This window comes from Thermobia domestica, chromosome 3 (genome assembly GCF_964235325.1).
Source record: "Thermobia domestica chromosome 3, izTheDome1.hap1.1, whole genome shotgun sequence".
NCBI lineage: Eukaryota > Metazoa > Arthropoda > Insecta > Zygentoma > Lepismatidae > Thermobia > Thermobia domestica.
The window spans coordinates 19,742,078-19,765,507 of record NC_137456.1 but is presented as its reverse complement, the minus strand read 5'-3'; the positions used below and the strand labels follow the sequence as shown (position 1 = coordinate 19,765,507).

The 23,430-nt window shown below is 36.9% G+C and overlaps 1 protein-coding gene across 1 annotated transcript in view; it reads right to left on the bottom strand.

Moving 5' to 3' along the window:
- Syx8 (syntaxin 8) overlaps positions 1-23,430 on the bottom strand; it is a 51,506-nt gene that overhangs the window by 11,095 nt on the left and 16,981 nt on the right. Inside the window, exons 2-5 of the mRNA XM_081750536.1 lie at positions 21,036-21,230; positions 17,754-17,840; positions 14,474-14,628; positions 10,048-10,140 (exon numbers count right to left, since the gene is read on the bottom strand). Coding sequence (XP_081606662.1) covers positions 10,048-10,140; positions 14,474-14,628; positions 17,754-17,840; positions 21,036-21,230 — 530 coding nt within the window. The remainder of the gene's footprint in view (positions 1-10,047; positions 10,141-14,473; positions 14,629-17,753; positions 17,841-21,035; positions 21,231-23,430) is intronic.

Genomic DNA, 23,430 nt, shown 5'->3' with positions numbered 1-23,430 from the left:
TCGTGACATTTTGTGAATGGTAAAAAAATACATGGGAGAGATACGAAAACTGTAGTACCATCTATCGGCAAAACTTGTCCCTTTAAACCAACCTTAAACTAAATCATGCTTCTTCAGTTATTACTAAATCACTTATTTGTGAAATACAAGCAAAATTCGTTCTCTATTGCAGTTTACTCTATAGCGATCAACGTTAAAACCGGAAGTAGTTGATTTCTACCACTGCCGGTTTGAATAGAGGATAAAGAGAGAATATGGTATCTATTCTTAGAACGCTATACTGAAACAAAGAACGCTTCTAGCTATCTCTCATCGTTTTTTTTTTTTTTTTTTTTTATGTAGAGCAATATTGAAACGAGAATTTCTAGTGAATTTCTATCACTTCAGGTCTTAGTAGAGTGTTAAAGAAAGAAGTCTCGGGGACGCTTAACGGATTTCAGGAAACCGCTTTTTGCTATATATTACTAATGTTGCTCTATAGTGATCAACGTTAAAACCGAAATTATTGATTTCTACCACTTAACGATTTGATTATCACCTACACAAACGAACTCAATTCTTAACTTTCGACATTCTATTTCCTGGCCCAGTGTTGGTTGGTTTAAACTAGTGGTGAGCACAAAAACCGGTTTTTCGTTGAAAATTTTCAAAAAACCGGTTTCGGTTTTCTGTTATCGGTTTCCTTCAAAACCGGTTCGGTTTTACACCGAAACCGGTTATCGATTTTCTCCAAAACCGGTTCGGTTTTTTAGCTGGTCCGGTTTTGGTTTTCTTCAAAACCGATTCCGGTTTTTTCCCAAAATTTGTTCTATTTCTGACCAGAATGGTGTTTCCTTGTTCTCCGAAAACCGAATCCATTTCCACAGAAATAGTTGTGTGTGTTTTCGAAAAGTTTTCACCGAAACCAGTTTCGGTGAAAAACCGAACCGGTTTTGGAGAAAACCGAAATGTCGGTTTTTCTGGTTTCGGTTTTTATAGAAACCGGTTTTCGGTTTTTATAAAAACCGGTTTCGCCCATCCCTAGTTTAAACCAGCTGGTTTAAAAAAACAACTGGTTTAAACCAAAAAAAAAAAAACGAAAAGTGCTTTAAATCGTGTGAACTTAATGGTGACGTTTCCACATATCAAACCATCCGCATTTGGTTTATCTACTTTTCACCTTTTAATCAAGGGGTCCCGTGTTCGATTCTCGGTCGAAGCACAACCCATTTTTCAAGTGTAAACCAGGTAGTGATTCAAGGTGTCCCTTTAAGCGAAAGTCTTCTCCGTGATAACCTTGGTATTTCATTAGAATGTTAAGCCTAAACATACAAAATGAAAACAAATTATATATTTCAACTTGAATGAATGCCTGTTGTTTTATAAAGAAGCCAAACTTGCCTCTTGTTGATAGAAATGGGCAAAATATATCAACTGCCTACATAACTTCCAACATCAACTTGGATTTGACTTTGTTTTAATTTTATTGAATGATATATACATACCAAATTTGTAATTTAATACCTCAGTTTTAGCGTAGTGATTATGATATGTTGACCTTAGAATTTTACATACAAATACATTTAAAGTAATAACAGGATTTTTCCAATGGCTAAGGCGGGAGTTTTCCGATTTATGCATAATTCTACTTGTGTAACTCTTTATTTGTTTTATTTATTTTTTTTATTTTATTTTATTTTTTATTTATTTATTTTATTTTATTTATTATTTTTTTTTGTCCTTTTGAAATGACTCTTGACAATTATAATAACAAATACGCCTATGTAAAGATCAGTACAACGTATTTTTATCAGGAGTCCTTCGTGAGTGAGTCGGCAATCGCATTTGTGACCAATTAGTCCCGGTTTCGTGTCCAAATGGACAATTTCTTTTGGATGTAAGTCGAGAAGCGGTTTGCATTCCGCTTTCAGCTTATGTGACCCTTCCAGCATAACCCTGTTGTTGCATAATATCACCAAGACGAAACAAACTAATTTCTGTCCATATCTAATATAAATACATAGAGTAAATTATTTAAACCAGAAAAACCTGGTTTAAACCAAAAAAACAGGGTTTAAACAAAAAAAAACTGTTTTTTTGTTTTTTTCAATAAAAAACATTGTTTTTGCCAACCTTGTCCTGGCCAACATTGGCGATTTTCCATCAAGTATTTCTTGAGATTTCTTGTCTCCCAGACAGACTGACAAACAGACAGGGTAAATATATAAAGGTATTCTGGAATTCCTTAAAAATAAACATACTGACGTGGAACTGCTTTTGACAAAGTTACTGAAACACAAGTAAATAAAGTGGGATTTGTAGGGTGATAGTATAAGGAGCGATCAACTGAAACCCGATCGTTCCATGTATTATTGGTATAGTATGTAGTAATGACTACTATCCATTTCATAAAGATAGGCCCCTGACTTCGTGGTGCTGCCGTGACGTTCAGTCAAAACTTATATTGCATTGTCGTACCTCGTTGGAATTCCTGAAATGTTGTCTTTTCAATACTTAAGACATAAAAATTTTCTTTGTACTATGTAGTGAGAAAAAAATAAAAATTAATGAAAAAGTGCGTATTTTTTCGTACTTTTTTGGTAGATCAATGTTTATAGTACTATATCTCAGAAAAGAGATCACGTGAAATAATTTCCTGTGTACAATATGTAGATGCATCCATTAACTGTAAGTTGTGAGAATTTCAATTTTCATCACTTGATACTTTTTGTGTAATTAAAACAAATGTACGACGCTCTGATCTCCTTTACCATGGTAGTTAGAGAAACGTACAAAACACTGCTCGAAAATTTGGAAGTCTAGTGTTCCAAATATTTGGAACTATTAACAAAAAAGGGTTTAGTTGTAGAGTATTTATTTTTTTTAAAAAATTCTTTTACTTCAACATGTTCTCTGCGTTAAGCGGTGAGCCATGTTGCAGCCCAATCTTTAAATTCCCCGCGCTTATATGAAGAAACAGCATACAGTAAGTGGAAGTGCGGCAACGCTGTCGTGCAGTGTTGTCGCGTTCAGGAAGCTTGTAGCGCGAAGCTTACTTCATAAGAATGTAATAGGAAAAAGTATTTATTATAACCTTTCACAACATCATAAAAATAATAATAATGCATTACACATCTCAATTTAATCGAAATAAAACGTTGAAGTAAAACATCCAAAAACTCATCTCTTAATCTATTTACTTCATTCACTTTCGTAATGGGTTTGTTGACTCATCGCTGCTCCTGTTATCTTCCTGTACACTTATTAACAATGGCTCCATTTTTACCTCAAGATCTATCCGTATACACGCTTTCCAGCTTACGAACATGTTAAAGGTTAAAAAGAAATGTATCCTTGGCAATCACGTGTTCACCCAAGTTCTGCGATCAATTCCCCTGCCGAATGTATACAATAACACAGAATGGGTCCTTTGTTTTCTTTCAACGAAAGAAAACTATGCAATGTGTAGGTGACGAGGGCTGTATTTGCGTCTAATCACGTTGCACTGATTACGCCTTCAACACTTCCCTTCGGTTCGTAGGCGTCAAAAACTTAGACATGCACTCACACCATATGGGTTCATTGCAATGAGACGGACGAATGGGCATTTATATTTTTCTTAGTATATGTCGTGGTTTTTGATTAAAATATATATATATACACCCTCCATTCCAAAACAAACCGAACTTTTGAAAACAAATACTACCACTAGTGCCATCTGTTGTAATATTTTACCGGTAGATGGCGTAGTCCCTCATTGACAACTGGTATAAATGTCATGACATTTGGATGCACGGCAACAAAGTTATTGCGTTTCAACTGTCAGTGTGTTGTGTACATCGGTCGGAAAATGAGTTTCAAACAACGAGCTGCAATTGAGTTTTGTGTTAAACTGGGTAAAACTTTTAGTGAAACGCACCAAATGCTACAAAATGCATATGGTGATGAGTGTCTATCCCGTACGCAAGTTTACGAGTGGTTCAGGCGATTCAAATCGGGTAGAGAGACGCTGGATGATGACGAAAGATCAGGCCGTCCCAGAACCGGATTATCGGAAGAAAACATTGAAAAAGTGTGTGAATTCATCAAACATAACAAAAAATCGTCGGTGAAAGTTATTGAAATGGAATTAGGCATTCCTCAAACAAGCGCATACCGCATTTTGACCGAAGTTTTGGGCCTTAAGAAGGTTAATTCGCGGTTTGTACCACACAAACTCCCGAAGACCAAAAAGTTGATCGAATTGCGCATTGCAAAGACATCGTTAAAAGTGCTCGGCAGGATCGAAACTTCTTGAAATCGATTGTAACTGGTGACGAGACGTGGTGTTTTGAATATGAGCCCGAAACAAAGCGGCAAAGTGCTGAATGGAACGCCGGATGAAGGAACACCAAAAAAAAAGTCGCTTGGTGAAGTCAAAAGTTAAGGTGATGCTGATTTGTTTTTACGATTCAAAAGGAATTATCCACAAAGAATTTGTTCAGCCCGGCCAGACAGTCACTGGAGAGTTTTACTTGGGCGTCATCAAGCGTTTGCTGGCAAGAATTCGTCGTATTCGGCCCGAATATCGCGAAATCGGCAGTTGGACTCTTTTGGACGATAATGCACCATCACATCGTTGGCGACTTGTAACTGAATTTTTGGTCAAAAATCACATTATTCGGTTGCATCATCCGCCATATTCACCAGATCTCGCTCCGTGCGATTTCTATCTGTTCCCGAAACTGCATTTGGCGATGAAAGGAAAGTGGCACGCATCGATTGATGCCATTGAGAAGGCGACGACCGCCGTCCTAAAGACCATTCCAATAAAGGACATGGAGAAGTCGTTTGACAACTTGTTGGAGCGTGCAAATATCTGTATCGATGCAGAAGGGGAATAAATTGATTAATAAAAATGATTTGTTCCAAAATGTACATTGTTTTTTTTGTTTTTTTGAAACGTTCGGTTTCTTTTGGAATGGAGGGTGTATATATATGGATATTCCTTTACGAGCGGCGGTATTACAAAAAGAAGAGGCAAAATTTTTAGCGATAATGAAATTGCAGAACTGATGAATGACTCCGACTCAGACGGTTATGAGTTAGTAATGATAGTAATGACATTGATTATTCTGTGCTCAGTGGCGTATTCGGGAGTGAACAAGATAGTAACTCTATTTCAAGTGAATCTGCGGCTGCGCCGGGAAAGAGAGAAAAAAACGTGTCGTTCCTATTCAAAGACAGATTCTGATGTAGCTTGGAGCGATAAAATTCAAGTAAATGCAAAACCCCTGTTTAGTGGTATCCCGGGGATTGATCAAAATGCTGGGTTATCTACAGAGTATTCCGCATATAAAGTGTTTCAGCTGTTTTTACCGATAAAGTTTTATAGTAAAAAAAAGAGTTGAATTGATTTTGAGTTGAACGTCCTGTTCAGCAGTGAGGCTATATGAGACGTCGACCTACTGATTAACGTGAAATCCAAACTACATGAGCTCTCCCAGGAATAGCAGTAAAAGTTATGAATCAATGCGCAAAACAGCAGATTGAGAAAAAGAAAAAATACTAAAACAAAAATCTGTGTTTTCTAAATGAAAGCGTGTTACTTTATTTAAAAACCAGGAACTTTTTACACTAATTATTCACATAAGCCTTGCACGGAAGCCAGCTTTACGCGATTTTTACAAATCAACTACGCAAGAGCTATTAGTATGTCTGTCAAGTGGTGGAACAGATCTTCTGTGAAGTGTAAACGCAGTATTACATATCAACTAAGGTTGTATCATATAATAAAGTTTATGCTTGTATTTGTTTCTGTGCAAGTGTATTTTGTACTGCGTGCAGTAAGTGAAAAACTGATAAAAAGCAACAAATTTTCGAAGACCATCACATGCAAATCCAAACAAAATAAGAGTTCGCTTTTCTAATTTTGAACATTTGGCATATATTCTGTATATCCTGTTAATTTCTAAGAAATTGGTTTAAAATCTGTGGAGACATAAAATTTTAAAAATATATCTAAAAAGTGCCGGACAGTGTGCGTGACAAGTTTAAATACCCGTCCGTCTGAGAGTGTATACGCGCCAGGAAAATGTGGCAACGTAGCACTCCGTATAAACTGCGATAGCGAAGGGCGCAAAGCTGAGAAAATCATAATGTCATATTTGTGATTGTTTATCTTTTAAAACAAGTCAAAACAGTTTGGTTGAAAAAGCTACTTTAAGATCTTTCTAAAAGTTTTTTAAGATTGTTAATACACCGCAGCAATTCAGAGATAATGATGCCTCACTTTTTACTGAATAACAAGAAAACTACTACGTGTTCAGTAATGAAATTTTCAGAACTTACAGGTAACATATGCATCTACATATGGTGCACAGGAAATTATTTTATGTTATCTCCTTTCCGAGATATAGTCCTATAAACATTGATTTACCAAAAAAGTACGAAAAAATACGCACTTTTTCATTAATTTCTATTTTTTTCTCACTACACAGTACAAAGAAAATTTGTATGTCTTAAGTATTGAAAAGACAACATTCCAACAATTCCAACGAGGTACGACAATGTAATATAAGTTAGGACTGGACGTCACGGCAGCACCGCCAAGTCAGGGGCCTATCTTTATGAAATGGATAGTAATCAGGATGTCTACTGAGTTTCATTCTCAAAATTCCAGTATATTCAGTATGACTATCAGCTAAAATTCTTGTACCTAATAGAATATTTTTTTTTTAAAAAAAAAAAAGTTCTTTAGGAATAATTACACTCTTGATGATTTCAGGTTTGTAATTGTTTTACCATCCAAAGAATATTTTATTTTTAATAAATTTAGTTAACCCTGATTTTTTAAATACAATAATTTTTTTTAACATTTTAAAGGACCTCCCAATTCCCCTCACAGCTCTCCACTCCACCCACTGCTTTAAATTATACTTACAAAATGTATACAACTCTTGCTTTGGAAAGTTTTACAATCTCAATGGTAAAACAATTACAAAAAAGTATTGTTACAAATTAACAGTTTCATGATTTTTTCCAGTATGTGGATCAAAATTCCAGTATATTTCCAGTATCAAAATTAAATTCCAGTACAATTCAAGTATTTTTAGTATCACTAGACACCCTGCCAATGTCCCTGTGTGTTGGGTGTAGGAATGTTGTTGATACATGTTTCCGTTTTGCAGGTATAACGAGTGAAAAATGGCGTTCAAGATCCCCAATCCGTCTAAACAGGACCAGCGTGCCGTCATCCAGTTTCTGAGTGCCGAAGATTGTCAACCAGATGAAGTGTTCCGGCGTATGGTGATGCATGCGTCTCCAAAACAACAGTGGTGGACTGGGCCAGAATGTTTCGGAAGGGGCGTGAACAAACCACTGATTATATCCGTCCTGGTGAAGCCCATGTTGTTGCCCCAGAAAACATGCGTGAAAAGGTGAATGCGGCTATAGCTGCGGATAGACGCATTAGTATTCAATCCATGGCGAACGGGTTAAACATGAGTTATGGTACTGCTCAGAAAAGAAAATTGTGAAAGATCTGAGGTATCATAAAGTGTGCGCGCAGTGGATCCCCAGGGTGTTGACGGAAGACCAAAAGTCAAATTTTATATGGACGGCACTTGTAAGTTAGTGATACAGCGGGACAAGTGTCTCAACGCTCATGGTGACTTCCTGCGAACAATATTTTTACTGCACGCTACCCATAGACGCCTCTAGATAGTGTACAAGTTTCCACTCGAAGTAAAATTTATTTCATGAATTATGACCAATGAACGGATTTCAGTTGATCGCCTCTTATATTACAATAGTCAGACTTAAAGAGAAAGATCTTGTGACAATATAAACATACGCGTAGACCAATGAGTACGTGATGGAAGAAAATACAAAATTTAGAATTCCCACACACAATAAAACGAATGCATACAATATGCTAACACGATCGGACGTTTTAATAATCATTTTACTTATGTGTAATTCTGATTCCTGAAAATCCCTTGCACACTCTAGCTTTCGGCTTTACCCCTACAGCCTTGTTTACCGAGGATAAAAACAAAAGGAAAAATGATAAACATCAAAAAAATGAGAGATACGGACTCACTAGGGTAAAGCAGTGCGAAGAACAGTTTGTCTTAGCTGCCAGTCACACATCAAATGGTGGAGTAGTACACTGAAATGGCGAGTTCAATTTGTTTAGAAAGGGAAGGGTACTAACTCATATTAGTGTTTTTGTTTCTGTACCAATGTTGTATGTACTTTTTAATTATTGTCTCCCATTCATTGCTTAAGCAACTCAAATCTGTGTTAAGCTTTTTTTTTTTTAAAAAAAAATGTTTAAATTTTTTTTTTCTTTTAAATTCCATTCTTGGAAGAACAAACGCTTTTGTGACCAGAGTATACACACATATTTATTAAAACTAAAATAAAGCGTTACAATTTTGATAACGTAATTTTCATCAGACACAATGTCTGATGAAGCGTGAAGAGTTAAGTGTCTGATGAAGATAACGTTAAGTTATCGAAACTGAACGCTTAATTTTAGTTGTAATAAATAAGTGTATATGATTTGATCAGAAAAGTGTCTGTTATTCTTGTAGTAAGTTTCAGAGTCGTGATGGATAGAGCTTCATTCTTGGCTCTAAATAATACGTATTTTTAAATCAGCAATATTGTGTTACGTTTCTTTCAGATATTGCGAAAGGCCTGAAACCGTTTCGTCCTGTATTTATCCTCCGTGAAGAAGGCTGTAGGGTAGAGTCGAAACTTACAAAGTACACGGTATTTTCAGGAATCACAATTACATGTCAATAAAATGAAACGAATGCATTTAAAATTGTAAAGGGAGATGTATATGTATATGATTTTCCGGGAAATCATGCATCACTCCTGACTCCAATCATCTACTATAAATTCTAAATGGTTAAATCAAGTGTTCCTATCGATGGATCTGTTACCACGCAGTAATAATACATGTTCTATGAAAAATTGTAGGTTCCATAAAAATGAAATACAGGCTTTCAGTTTAACGTCCCACGATTATGCCTTTTGGGCTAAGGAAGACGGATGATTAAGGCAAGAGAATGATAACAGAAGAACTGGTAGAATGAGTGTGTAAGAGGAAAAGGTAGTACCACGAGAAAACTTACGGACATAATGTTGTCCACCACAAGCTTACTTGGCCGGTGATCGAACCAGGTACCCAACGCACCAGAGATAAGCATTCTACAACTGAGCCACCGAGTCCCCCTTCCATAAAAATCAGGTCATTACAGACAATAGGCCAAGTTAACTGAGTTTTACTAAATCAACGAAACACACACTGAAGAAAATATTAATGTAAAAAAATGTGTTTTTATGTTTTAATATTCTACTACGATTTTCTCTTCTTTACACGTCGCATTTCGGAAGCGTACATCATATATTTATATATACAAGGTGTTTCAAAACAACACCGACAACGTATGGGAGGTGATTCCTCACACCAAGATAAGACAAAAAGTATTACACCAACCTGGGTGCACAAATGCTTCCTTTCGGAGTTAAATGCTGCAGAAAACATGAAAAAAATGAAATTCACAGGTCCATAGCTTTAATACTATGGAACCTACCGTAGTCGGGTCAAGACTTTATTTAGGAACTAGTATGTGCCCTATCCAAATAGTCATGTTTCAGAATCCTGCAGTACTTCCACAACAATTTTTACAGAGGTAGTTGATTGAGTGCTTCAAATTATATGCCGGTAGCCAAACTGCCTCTATAAAAAATTGTTGCGTGAGTACCTTAGAATTCTGGAAACATGAATTTTTGGATAGCGAACATTAGTTTCTAAGTGAAGTCTTGACCAGACTATGGTAGGTCTCATAGTTTTGGAGCTATGGATCTTTAAAGTTCATGTTTTCAATTTTTCGCCAGCCTATAGTATTCGAAAGGAAACATTTGTGCAACCAGGTTCGTCTATACTTCTCGTCCTATCTTGGTGTCAGGAATCACCTCCCAAACGTTGTCGGTGTTGATTTCAAACACCCTGTGTATCATCCATTACTATGAATTCATTATCAATAGAAAATGTATGTATTACATACTTACCATTTTGTGTGTCTACTTCATTGCCAATTACTTGTGCTATTTCCTTCTGCCGAGAAATTACCTTCGATAACGCTTCCAGCCCTGCATCTTGATCTGTAACAATATACATTAGAAGAGATCAATTAGTAAACATACATATATATGTTCCCTCTGTAATTGAAGTTAAACAGATATTACCAACTAAAGCGGTCTTCTGGGCGTACCAAAAGTTCAACATCATTGCACTCTTGAAACAAAACATTTACTTCCGTTTTAAAACATCTTTGTTTCTTGCTTTCTCTCTCTCTCTGTCCATTTTATCTTATTCATCTTCCTCCAACAGCACATTTCGAATCTCTCTAAATATTTCTTCTCTCATTTCTGTAATGTCCAAGTCTCTGAACCATACAGTCCAATACTCTATATATAGCACTTGCCCAACTTCTTCCTTATTTCCACATTAAGCCTCCAAGTTAAAATTGATCTTTTCTTGTTGAATGCTTCTTTAGCTATGGCAATTCTTCACCTGATCTTGGATGCAGTAAGCATCTCTCGTCAAAATACTTTCCACATATTTCAAATGATCGACCTCTTCAAGTTCTCTTTGTTCTACTCTGACCCGTAAGGACACGTCACCACGAGATATTCTCATGACTTTCGATTTTTCGATGTTGATTTCCATTATATACAGTGTCCCAGTGTCAACTATCTTGTCAATCACCACCTGTAGTCCTTCGATTCTAGCTATAATAACCTACCATCTACATATCTGATATTGTTAATGGTTTGCCCTTCAATCTTAAAATGTCCCAATCCCCATTAATGCTTCCTTCTTTAAACACTCACTGTAAATGTTAAGTACTTTGGGCGATATAGTACATTCTTGTCTGACTCCTTTTCAAATCTCCACACTATTGATTTCTGTTTCATTCAAACACAACCTTATTGGAGGTACTTATTTGACTCAGTTGTTGTGCGCTGAGGTCGTATACTGCATGACAATGCTCCAGTCTACATGACTGTTGTTACCAAAGCTGCAGTGAAAGACTGTGGCTTCGAGGAGATTCAGCATCTATCCTATAGCCCAGATTTAGCACAAGGCTGTACTGAAAGACTATGACTTCGAGAAGTTTCAGCACCTATCCAACATCCCAGATTTAGTACAAGGCTGCAGTAAAAGACTGTAGCTTCATAAAGTTTCAGCACTCATCCTACATCCCAGATTTAGCACTAAGGCTGCAGTGAAAGTCTGTGACTTCGAGGCGATTCAGCATCTACCCTATAGCCCAGATTTAGCACCGCAGCCTTGGCAACAACAGCCGTGTGGATTGAAGCGTTGGCATGCAGTATGCGAGCTCAACAGAGCAACTGATTCAAATTATGCTTCTAATGAACTGGCACAACTAGGCAGTTAAAACTCGTGTATTATTTCTTTCATAGATGTCACTAATATCAGTCAGGTCGAAAGCTTTACGAAGTACCCTCATAAATCTCGTTTTGCTGATATTTACATTTGAAAAAGATAACAGATGTTACTGAAACAGTCATCCACTTCAAAGGTAGACGGAAGTGAATGATCGAGTAGAACTTTCTTTTAATTTTGATTGTTTCCTCAGCCCTGTACTACCAATAGCAGTGAATGAGGTTGAAGTTAGTAAAATGTTAACCTTACGAAATTACCCATAAAAATGGATCACTATTATTAATAATCACCTCGAATAATAGACAAATCATCAGAATCTGACAAAAAGTTTACAAAAGTTCTGACTTTTTAAGTAGCACGTTGGTACCAACACAAGCAAATTTAAGTAAGTTATATTTGGTTTAGTGTTGTTGTTCAACCTTTTAACATGTGCTTTTTTTAAAAAGGAAATTTTAAACTTTCAGTTATGTAGCTACTGCTTCAACGATATTGACACGAGCAACATAATACGTATGTCTTCTTCAGAACTTTCACGTGGTACCATGTACTCATGTGCCTGACGTATATGGAAACAAATTCAGATATAATTCGAGAATTCTCCTGGAGTGGCCCTAGCTAAAACTACACGAACATAAGGTAAACTGAAAAATACTACCGGGTGTAAGTAATGTCTGTGGTAAATTTCCCTGTTAAAACTTCAATAGGTATGAAGAAAAAAAAAATAATTCTTTCTCTCGTCATAATCGCTTTCGAAGAGATACTATCAGAAAATAGAACTCTTAATCTTTTGGTATTAACAAGCAGAGCATTTAAAATAACCCAAACCAACACCAGCTTCTCTAAAATACACTCTCTGATACTAAAATCAGCTATCTTTTGAAGCAGAACTACGCGCGAAGCAAAAACTTTCTAAACATAGGGTGGAAAGGGGGTATGTTAAAATATTATTTTTACTCCATATTTTCGGCCCCTACTCGCAACATTGCATTTCCTGTTATTGACAGACCGTTATTTTTAAGAAATGAGAAAATAAAATAACTGTCATATTTTCTAAGGAATTTTAATAGATGGTATATGCATCTATCAGCGCGTGCTACATACTCGTTAAAAGAGTAAATGAAAAAGCAGTACACCTGTACATTTTTGATAAAATTATACATGGATTCAAGAAAGTTCAGCTTGTAAAGTAGATCATCGCATGAAGAGGAACACAGCTTAAGAAATTTTCCGAGACCCAAAGTTTCAAGTAAGATACAACTATTACCTCGAAGTACCAGTGGAAGTGACAAATCATTTGTGTATTTAAGTCTCCATAGTTATTACAAACTATTCACTGAGGTTATTATTATTATTATTATTATTATTTTACTCTTTAATTTGTTTGAGCATGTTACCGATAAGCACAACTTTACCGGTAAAATTTTTCACAATAATGTGTAAGTGACTGCAACAAGAACATTAATGTAGAATTTGCTATTAAATTTTGTTACAAACTATTCATCAGTTAGAATGTTAAAAGTTAGCTTAACTCTACCTGCAATTTTTACTATTATTATTATTACCATACACACACAGTAGAACCACGAGTTACTAACCTCACCGTTTAGAAACAACTTTTCTCTCGTCTTACGAACAATATTTCGGAGTACGAATGCACACACATACGAGTGTACTCACAATCGCACGCGCCCAGTATTAGTTTTGTGTGTTTGCCGTAAACATAATCCGTCAGCATTGTGATCAAAAATGACTCTTTTCTGTATTTTTTGTGTTTTTGTAAACCTCATACAGTTTTATTTAATTTACTTGTCTTTATAATGTTGTATTGTCTGCATATTGTTAATTATTTGTCTTTAAAAGGAATGTTATTTTCATTCTATAATCTTCATCACAGAAACTCTTAAAAATAATAATAATAAACATATAGTACCATATTTTTCCGGTTAGAACGGATTAATTATATTTATGTTATTTTCAATGGGTAAAATAATTTCAGTTTACAAATATCAAACTTCATTAGGGGATTATGGAATTAGATTTCTGGGCTTCCGGCATTTATGGCCATGTTAGCACGTCACACATAGAGGGATGACGTCCCTGGACGACCACACTGCCCGGGGATTTGGAGAGGATGAAAGGAATGGGGGAAGGAAGGAAGTGGCATGGGACTATGATGTTAGGTACCATCCTGGCATTTGCCTGGTGTGAAGGAGGACCACCTCATTCAGGATGGCTGGTCTGAAAAAGCTGTTAGATCTTTTCGACCGAGTGTCCTAACCGGGAATCGAACCCGGGACGCTCGCACCAAAGGGAGCCCCAAAACTACGCTCTTTGGGGCACAAAATATTTAAGTCCACGAACAGCGTTACGAAACGGATTAAATTCGTAACCCAAAGTTCTACTGTATCATGAAAGCCAAGAGATGTGATTAAGATAGCAATGAGTATTTATGTATTTATAAACAAGTCACTGCCGAAGGTAGAGTTTCCTTTCAAACTTTCGGTATTAATAAATATTTATGTGCTACTGACCAAAGTAAACTCTAAGTAAGTTTGAGAGTCGGAAAATATTAATAGAAATCTTAAAAGAAAACAATTAAAACTACAAAAACTTTAAGTTCTACGTTCCGCGGTTAATGCCGGTTAGGCTAAAGGATACGGTGATGATGAGAAATGAATGAAATGGTGGAATGAAGAAAGTGAGAGAAACGGGAGAACCCCGAGGAAACCCATGCACATGGTGTTTGTCCACCACAAGGCTTACTTGGCGCGAGCTGGGATCGAACCAAGGACTCCATGCACCAGTGGTGAACGTTCTACCACTAAGCCATCGCGGCCCCTAATATTAAAATTACAGAATGAGAGCTTTCATCACTGATAAACACTAATCTTCCCATTCAAGAAAGTACACAGTTACAAATTAACTTGCTTCCACAATTATATTTATGTATGTATGTAATAGACATTCCATACAGCTTTTCAAATATAAATTCACAATGACATTGTAACATTATTATTATATTACCTGCCATCATTCTTTGTTGATGAAGACGCAGGTCTGATATTCCAAGGTTTTGTGTATCATCTGTTTCTTCCTCTGTACCCCAATCCGTCGTTCCAACGTCTGCAAATGCTGAGCCCGATAACAATTTTGATCTCTCCATGGAAACAGCAGACACCCTGTTAGAAAAAAAAAAAAATACTTATTAAAATTTGAATAAGCGGTGCTTACATGCCAATTATGAAGAGAAGTAAACACTGAAAAGAGATTTTAAAAATTTTCTTCTAACTGCTCCTTCCCCCTCTGGAAATTATGGGGACATACATGGGATAATCCATGCTAAATCGACCATTTAGAGAAGTTGTGGCTCGTGTGTTTCCGATTTTTATTTAAAAAAATGTATGTGAAAGCACATCGTAATAGGAGCATAAATGTGGAGTTTTGGCCCTGTCACTTGGGACTACGAGGGGGACGGATTCAAAATGGCTGACCTGAATATTTTGACTTATTTTTAACATTTTATAACTTCGGATCTACTGGTTGGAGTTAAGCTTTCGAAATATCGCTGGAAAGTAGATGGACAGTATATTTTATTGTGATTAACATATTTTGGATACACAATTGCATTCACACTGAAAAAAATGTTAATAAAAAACAAGAAAAATGTCCGAATATCAAGAATTTTTCTTTCTTTTGACACAGAGGTACAAAGTGTTTATAACCTACGTAAGTCAAACTATGTGTGTCATGTGATTCTAACTTCAAAGTTATTACAGTTATGCTAAATCTGATTACTCCAGGCCTAACGTGCTCCTACAGTTACCAAGTCTACACTCGCTTTCATTTTATAAGAAATGGTAAAGGATTTTTTGACTCATCCTATATATATATATATATATATATATATATATATATATATATATATATATATATATATATATATATATATATATATATATGAACATAAATGAACCACACAAAAATTCAAATAGGAAATACTATGGGGTAAGTCAAATGGTGATGTCGTGGTGCCACCTAGGGCAGCCCTTCATGGGAGCCCAGGGCTCAACTTTAAATTCTAAATAGAAACAAGGGACGAGTGATACCTCGTTCGATAGATTTTTAAAAATTAAAAAGCCTGTGGCAAAAGATTATTCATATCGGTCACCATGTTCAAACTCGCGGCCAAGATGTATTATCTGTATCAGACAAAACGTCCAGTACCACTAATATGAAAACGATTAAAGATAAATGAACAGAACAAAAATTCGAATGGGATATTAAAGAGGGTATTTATCATTCCACGACTCGAGAATGTTACAACAGAGGAAAAGATGGTTTGAGTGAAAGTGCCATAATGCAAAGGAGGAAATCTAATTCTAGAAAATTATCGCTCCAACCTCCCTCCGTAACTGGGTGAAGCGGGAAGGGACGTGTGAAATTGTAAATGAAAACCTTCGATTTTGAAAATTGTATCTACAAAACAAAGTTACCTGAAATGTGTTTTTATAAGAGATAGATGTCTCTGTTATGGGATAAAGTATGTAAAACTCTTGTTAAATGGTACCTTTCATTTTGATTGCAGGCAATAATTTGATGCAAAAATGAATCAGCTGAAATGCGAAACAAATTTGTCGAACAATGCAATTTTAGAACAACGTGTACAAACGTTGGTTTTGTTCAACAGTCGTCTGCACGATATTGGTTCGATTATTTTCCTTCTATGTCTTCTTGCATGTGATAGAATATGAGCTTCACTGAAATGTTGTCCAGTTACATTCAGAATAACTTTCAGCGATAATCTCAGTTGTGATCCTCAATAACGAAACGGTACATACTCATGCAGATGTCTTCAAACATCTTGCACGCATTGCGTTAATTGATCAGGGGCGGGCAAAATGTTTGCAAGTTCCAAACATGTTTTATTAAAAACCTTTCCTTCTCATTTCAGTTGATTCTTCTTTCCCATCCAGTCACACTTTGCAATACAAATGGGTGTTAAACTTGAATTTCACCTTACTTTTCATTCATTATAGTACCACTCACTTGAACACACAAGTGTTTCAGACAAACCACACCTATTGCAAGTAAAAGTGGAGTTCTCATTTGAGATTTTACCATTCATTCCCACTTCACCTACTTACGGATGGAGATTGGAAAAATAATTTTCTAAGAATTACATTTCCTCTTTTGCATTATCAATTATACTTTAATAATCTTTTTCTCCGTTTCATTATTCTCGAACCGTGGAATGATAAATAGCCTCTGTGATTTTCTATTCGAGTTTTATTCTGTTCATTTATCTCCCAACTTTTCCATATTAGTGGTACTGGACGTTTTATCTGATACAGGCACCATGTCTTGGCGGTCATTTTGAAAACGATGACCCATATGAAAAATCTTTTGCCACAACGCTGTTTAGTGTTTAAAAATTTATAGAACAAGGTATCACTGGTCCTATATTTCCGTTTAAAATTTCTAAGTTGGGCCCTGGACCCCGTGAAAGGCGGCTCTGAGGGCACCGCGAGAATATTATTCGACGTACCCCATGTCATTTTCCTGTTTCACTTTTTGACTGTTCGTTTATCTCCAACCGTTTTCATATTAGTTGTACTGGACGTTGTATCTGATATAGGTACCATGTGTTGGCGGCCATCTTTTATACGGTGACCAATATGAAAAATCTTTTGCCAGAACAGTTTTTAGTTTTTAAAGATCTATTAAACGATGTACCAGTCGCCCCATGTTTCAATTTAAAATTTGGGCTCTGGGCCCGCATTAAGGGCGGCCCTGGGAGGCACCGAGACACCATTCGGTGTGCCCTATGGAATTTCTTATTTGAGTTTTTATTCGGTTCATTAATGTTCAACCGTTTTTGAGATATTTCCGTGAAAAAATTAAAATGGGCCATCCTGTATATACGAATATAACCACATAAGAGAGTACCTAATTATTAATTCTTTCCCTATACACTCCAGATGTCCTTTCACTGATGTAACTCAAGGTTTTCCCCGTAAATTAGCTTCATAGCACATGAAAACAAATCGATGAATTACGTTTCGTTAAAAAATTTCGGGTCATATCAGTAGAAGTTTCTATAATCTGCTTAAAATTCGTATATTGAAATACGAGGTAAGCACTACATACCACCGATATGTCAAAAGCTCCAAAGCCTGCCTATAGTATAAGCACCAGCTTGTAAATTCCCAATCTCCTTAAAACAATAACAGCATTAAAAAACAGAACTGAAGGAAGAAACAATAAGTAGGCATATCAATGACAACAGAAGCATGAATAATATTACCTATCATTGAACAACTGTTGCAGATGAACTTCTTTGCTTTGTAATACTTCTACAAGACGGCCTCTTCTTTCTTCTTCTCTTTGGGTACTGTAAACCCATTAAGGAATATATTTCTCTAGTTTGCATATTAACGTACAAGCAAAAGAAAATGAAAATATTTGTGTGACGTCAAATACATTACACATTTAATGAAAAAAAAAAAAAAAAAAAACTGAAAATGTAAAACCTACAGGGAACATTCTGATGTGGTGAATTCAATTGCTTAAATGATTGTTGGCACTGGATTCAGCATCAAAAGAAACAGAGAAAAAGAGGGTGTTTAGTGGCAGACCGTACACAGGGTGGGAGATAAATGAGGGCAAAGTGCGAAGATAGAACGTAGAAAATGTCTAGAAATGCCACGTTAATTTTGAACCGAGAAGAGGGATTGAGATCAAATGTTAGATATGAAGAATGCATGTAGAGCTCCACTGAATAGACGTAATGTGAATCATGGGGGACATCTGAAAAGCCGCCATGTTGGAATTAGCGCAAGAAGAATATACGGGAAAGGGATCATGTGACATGGCTCTTGACGCACACAGTCTATTGAAATCAATAGTGTCCAATAGTTTGAGACCTCTGTTTAACTGCAGCTGTTTTGGAACATAAGAATGATTGTGTAGTTGATACGAAAATGGAGGGAACAGTATGCGCATTTGAAAAACTATAAAGATGGACAACTGGGCTCGTCATAGTTGTCTCCGGTATTGAAATTGAACCAGGTGTCATGAATGCGCCAGGTGCTGTTTAAAATATCCAGTTTTTTTAGGAAACATATCAAATCATAGCTTGGAATCTTGGTGCTGTAAACTGGAAGTGAGTGAGTGATTGCAAGTTAATGAAGTTGTCCCGTTGTCATATTTTGAAGTCAGATGACAGAAAAACAGTGTCTGTTATATATTTTATGAAATTCGTATATGGACGGAAGAAGAACATCCAACGGTTGTATGAGTGACGTTCAACCATCAGGAATAAGGAATCGGGTTAGGTTCAACATTGGACGGTTTCTGCACCAAGTCATCATCTTTAGTGGTTCAACATCAATCAAAGAGGAGCAACAGTTTTATCTACTCTATAGAAGGCCAGAAAACGTCAGTCATGAACTCTTTCAGGTGGTCTTTGGTCATATTTGCACCTTTACCAGCATGTAAACGAATACTAGGTGGATTGGAACTCTTGTTGGCTGGAAAGCCACCTTTACGACAGTGTTGCTACGTTGCCATAGCGTGGAACGACTTCTGTTGCAGAGGTCTCAATCAGTATTAGCCACTATTGATTTCAATTGACGGTATGCGTCAAGAGCCATATGCCACATGACCCCTTTCTCGTATATTCTTCTTGCGCTAATTCCATCATGGCGGCTTTTCAGATGTCCTCCATGATTCAGATTACGTCTACTCAGTAGAGTTATACATGCACTCCTCATATCCAACATTTGACCTCAATCTCTACTCGTTTCAAAATTAACATGACATCTCTAGACATTTTCTACGTTCTATCTTCGCACTTTGCCCTCACTTATCTCCTACCCTGTATACGGTCTGCCAGTAAAGATCCTCTTTTTCTTTCTTTCTTTTGGGGCTGAATCCAGTACTAGTAATCATTTTCAGCAACCGAATTCACCAAATCGGAATGTTTCCTTGTTAGAAGTGGATATAGCAGTGGTTTTCAACCAGTGTGCCGCGAGATTTGGCATGTATGCCGAGAAAATTTTGAGGTAATATGACGCTGAAAGTGAAAAACAATTAAAAATACAATAATAGTCGATATAAATTTGAGAACAAATAAGAACAAGAAAAATATTCTAAAAGCCAACACATATCTATTTTCCATAAATGTTTCAAAAATGGAGACTAGTAATTAGGGACGCACACAGGACTTTATTTCGGAGGGATCCAAATTTGAGGATAAATAATATAATAGTTTGTAAAATTACCCTAAAAATTAGTCAAAATTTACAGTGTAATTACCCTAAAAATTAGTCAGGATTTAGGAGAAGGGATCCGGACACCCAGGACCCATTCCTTCTGATAGTGGCAAGAAGCCTTATCTTCGACTGAGGACATAGGTGATCATGCGAGAATGATATGAAATCTTTATGTCCCACGGTTATGCCGGTTAGACTAAAGGAGACGGTGCTGATGAGAAATGAATGATGACAGTGGGAGGAAACGAAAGAACCCGAGAAAATCCACGCACACGGTGTTTGTTTACCACAAAACTCATTTGGCGCGAGGTGGGATCGAACCACGGACCCCACGAAGATCATCATTCGAGTCGTATAAATAAAAATGAAATGAAATCTTTGAGTTTTACGTCCCACGGTTATGCCGGTTAGGCTAAAGGAGACGGTGATTATGAGAAATGAATGAAATGGTGGAATGAAGAAAGTGGGAGGAAACGGGAGAACCCCGAGAAAACCCACGCACACGGTGTTTGTCCACCACAAAGTTCACTTGGCGGGGGCTGGGATAGAGTCCGGGACCCCAAGCACCAGAGGTGAACGCTCTAGCATTGAGCCACCGCGGCCCCACTCGAAGGAACCAGGAGTTTCAAACTGGTGAAATAAATAATTTTAAAAATACACGGTGCTCGGCAAGTCTCTATACACATGATTCTGGCATATTCAGTCACAAAGACAAATATTTTATGCAAAAGTTTGCGAGACTGTTTATGTTTATTTGAACTTTGATAGTGGTATCAGAAATTTCGATAAATATAGGTTAAATGTAAATTATATGTGTTTCTTTCAATTTTCGATAAGATTTAATCGAACTCACACAGATTACTAATAATACTCCAACTGACCAAAGCATTGCTGTATTACATATATGCTGTCAAATTGGATATTTCTCTCATAATGTGTCTAAGGAAGGCTATGTTACATTGCCGAAACTTTAACACAAATATATAATTTTAATATATACATATACTGCTTTGGTTAGTTGGAGTTTTATTAGTAATCTTTAATTTTCCAAAGCTTCAATGAATAATTTACAAACTCATACAGGTATGTAAACTTCCCGTACACCTTGTAGGTCATATTAATAACAAAAACATCCAGAAGAAATGTGTTACTAAGCACAATAGGACATCTTATTGTCATTCAACCACATTTATTATAAATTTCCTTTGCGTACAAGGTATAACCATGGGACGTTGAACTGAAGATTTCATTTCCCAATCTTGATATTATAATAATCACATAATCCAGTAAACCTAAAGCCATAAAAAGGATACATTGACCGAGATCTCGACGCCTGAATGAGTTTGTCCTTCAGTTGCTGGACTTCTGTGGAATACTGTCTCAACCTCAATCGAATGGCAGCTGAAAGACTAGCATACGCTTGGGAGGTCTTTTGCTCTCGACTTCTAGCTGTAAGTTGCTCACGGATTTCGCTGTACAATTTTTCACAAGCCTCGTGTTCTTTGAGCCTGCAGAAAAAAAAAGAGATAGCATTTAAAGCAATGACTAAACTGTTATTGTTAACGATGAATAAAACATTCAGTTCAAGGTAATTTCAACGTGCTCTGACGTTTTCTTCACCAACTCTTGAAACTTGTTACATTGTACTCATTTGCTAGGATTTCCCTTCTCATGATACTGTCCTAGAAAAATTAATGAAACATAGACCATCGGAAAATACAGGGTGTCCACAAAGTCCTGGAACCGTTAGAATGAAACATAGCTCGTAAACTATAGCAGATAAACACATGCGGTTTATTGCAATGTGTTCTACAACTCTGCAAGTTTTATTCACAATTACAACACTTCCACTCGCGCCCCGTTAGTTGCCCCCAGGACGTCGAGGCGATATTCAATCTACCCATACATGCTACAGCGTATCAGCATCAATCTGTTGGATAACGTTGGTAATTCGAGTACAAAGTGTGGCAATATCTGGAACAGGGGTTTCGTAAACACGATCCTTGACGTACCCCCAAAGGAAACAATCCAAGGGAGTGATATCAGGGGAGCGCGACGGCCAAGAGATTGGTCCACCGCGGCCAATTCCTCTCCCAGGAAAATGTCTATCTAAAAGGTCCTTCACATCTAGAGACAAATGAGGAGGCGCTCCATCGTGCTGGAAGATTATGTGTGGCTGCAGTTCCAACATCTAAGGAGTAGGTACTCATGAACCATGTTGTAGTAAATAGGCTTTGTAACAGTGTCCTCAGCAAATAAAAATGGAATAAGTGCCCGATCATGCATTAGAGCACACCACACGTTTAGTTTTGGGCTTGATCGAACATGTTCACGAATTATGTGAGGAGATTCAGAACCCCCATATGCCAGTTAACATATCCAGATACGTGGAACGTGGCTTCGTCTGAGAACATGACCAGTTGCAGATACTGATTGTTTTCGATGATTAACCCCAGAATGCGAGCAACAAAGTCAGCCCGCTACGAAAGATCAGTTCGAAACGTGGGACGTAAAACTGAAAAGAAGAAAGATCAGTTGGCTCCAAAGTAATTGTGAATAAAGCTTGGAGAATTGTAAATCGCGTTGCAAAAAACCCATGTCTCTATCTGCTACAGTTTACGAGCAATGAAGCAAAGAAACATCGTGAATGGGAATATGGGAACTCTGTACTTTTAGGCAACAGATATAGTCAATGGGAGGAGACAATAGAAAGAAAAGGAGAAACACTGCTTCTTTTTTGCCGTTATGTAGATGACTGTTTAGGAATATGGAAGGGAACGAAAAGGCAGCTGGAGAAATTCATAAGAGACAGGGAAGAGAAAGGGATTAGACTAGAGAATGAGATAGAGGTAGACATGGAGATAAACTGTCTAGATATCAAAATAAGAAGTCGGTAGAAGAAGAATTCATTACATTCTGCTACCAGAAAGTGTGTGTAACGTGAGTGTATTGCCACAAAAGTGAATGGGAGTCCGAAGAAGAATTTCATAAAAAGATGGAGGAAAGACCTAAAGGCAGATGAAGAACAGAGGAAACAAGATTTAAAGACGTTTTGGACACAACTATTATCGAGTTACTGAAAGGTGGCCTCTGACAGATACCTGTACATGTAAACAAAACGAGAGGGAGGGTTGTTCGCCAATCATAGAATTATTCTTTCACGCTGTTGCTAGGCAACGAAGGTCATTGACCGCGCTATTGCCGGAAGTTGAGACGACTTGTTAAACGTCTTGAGTTTGTCGCCAGAGTTGCTGTCTGTTAGGGAGCCTCTGGCAACAGCGCCTCCAATACTCCAAGTGTTCTATTCAACTGTCAGAAGCCACCTTTCTTTGCGCATACAGTAAGGCGAAATGGATACAATGGAGAAGCTAGAATAAGACAAAACGTAGCAAGCGAGGAAGCAAGAGGAACGAGGCAAGAAAAAACAAACAAAAAAAAGTTTGGTACAGAGAGCCTAGGCAAAGAAACAGAGGAGATAAAAAGGTCACAAGAATAAGGACATACAGGAAAGGAGGAAGCAGAATAATTGAAGTAGTGAGAAAAACCAAGACAAAAGGGACTATGGACAAAGATCAAAGCGGGGTAATATATAAAGTGGGATGTGCGGAGTGAAACAAAATTTGCATACGAGAAACAAAAAAGGATGGAAGAAAGGATAAAGCAACACAAGGATGACGTAAGATTGAAAAGGGACAACAACGCAATATA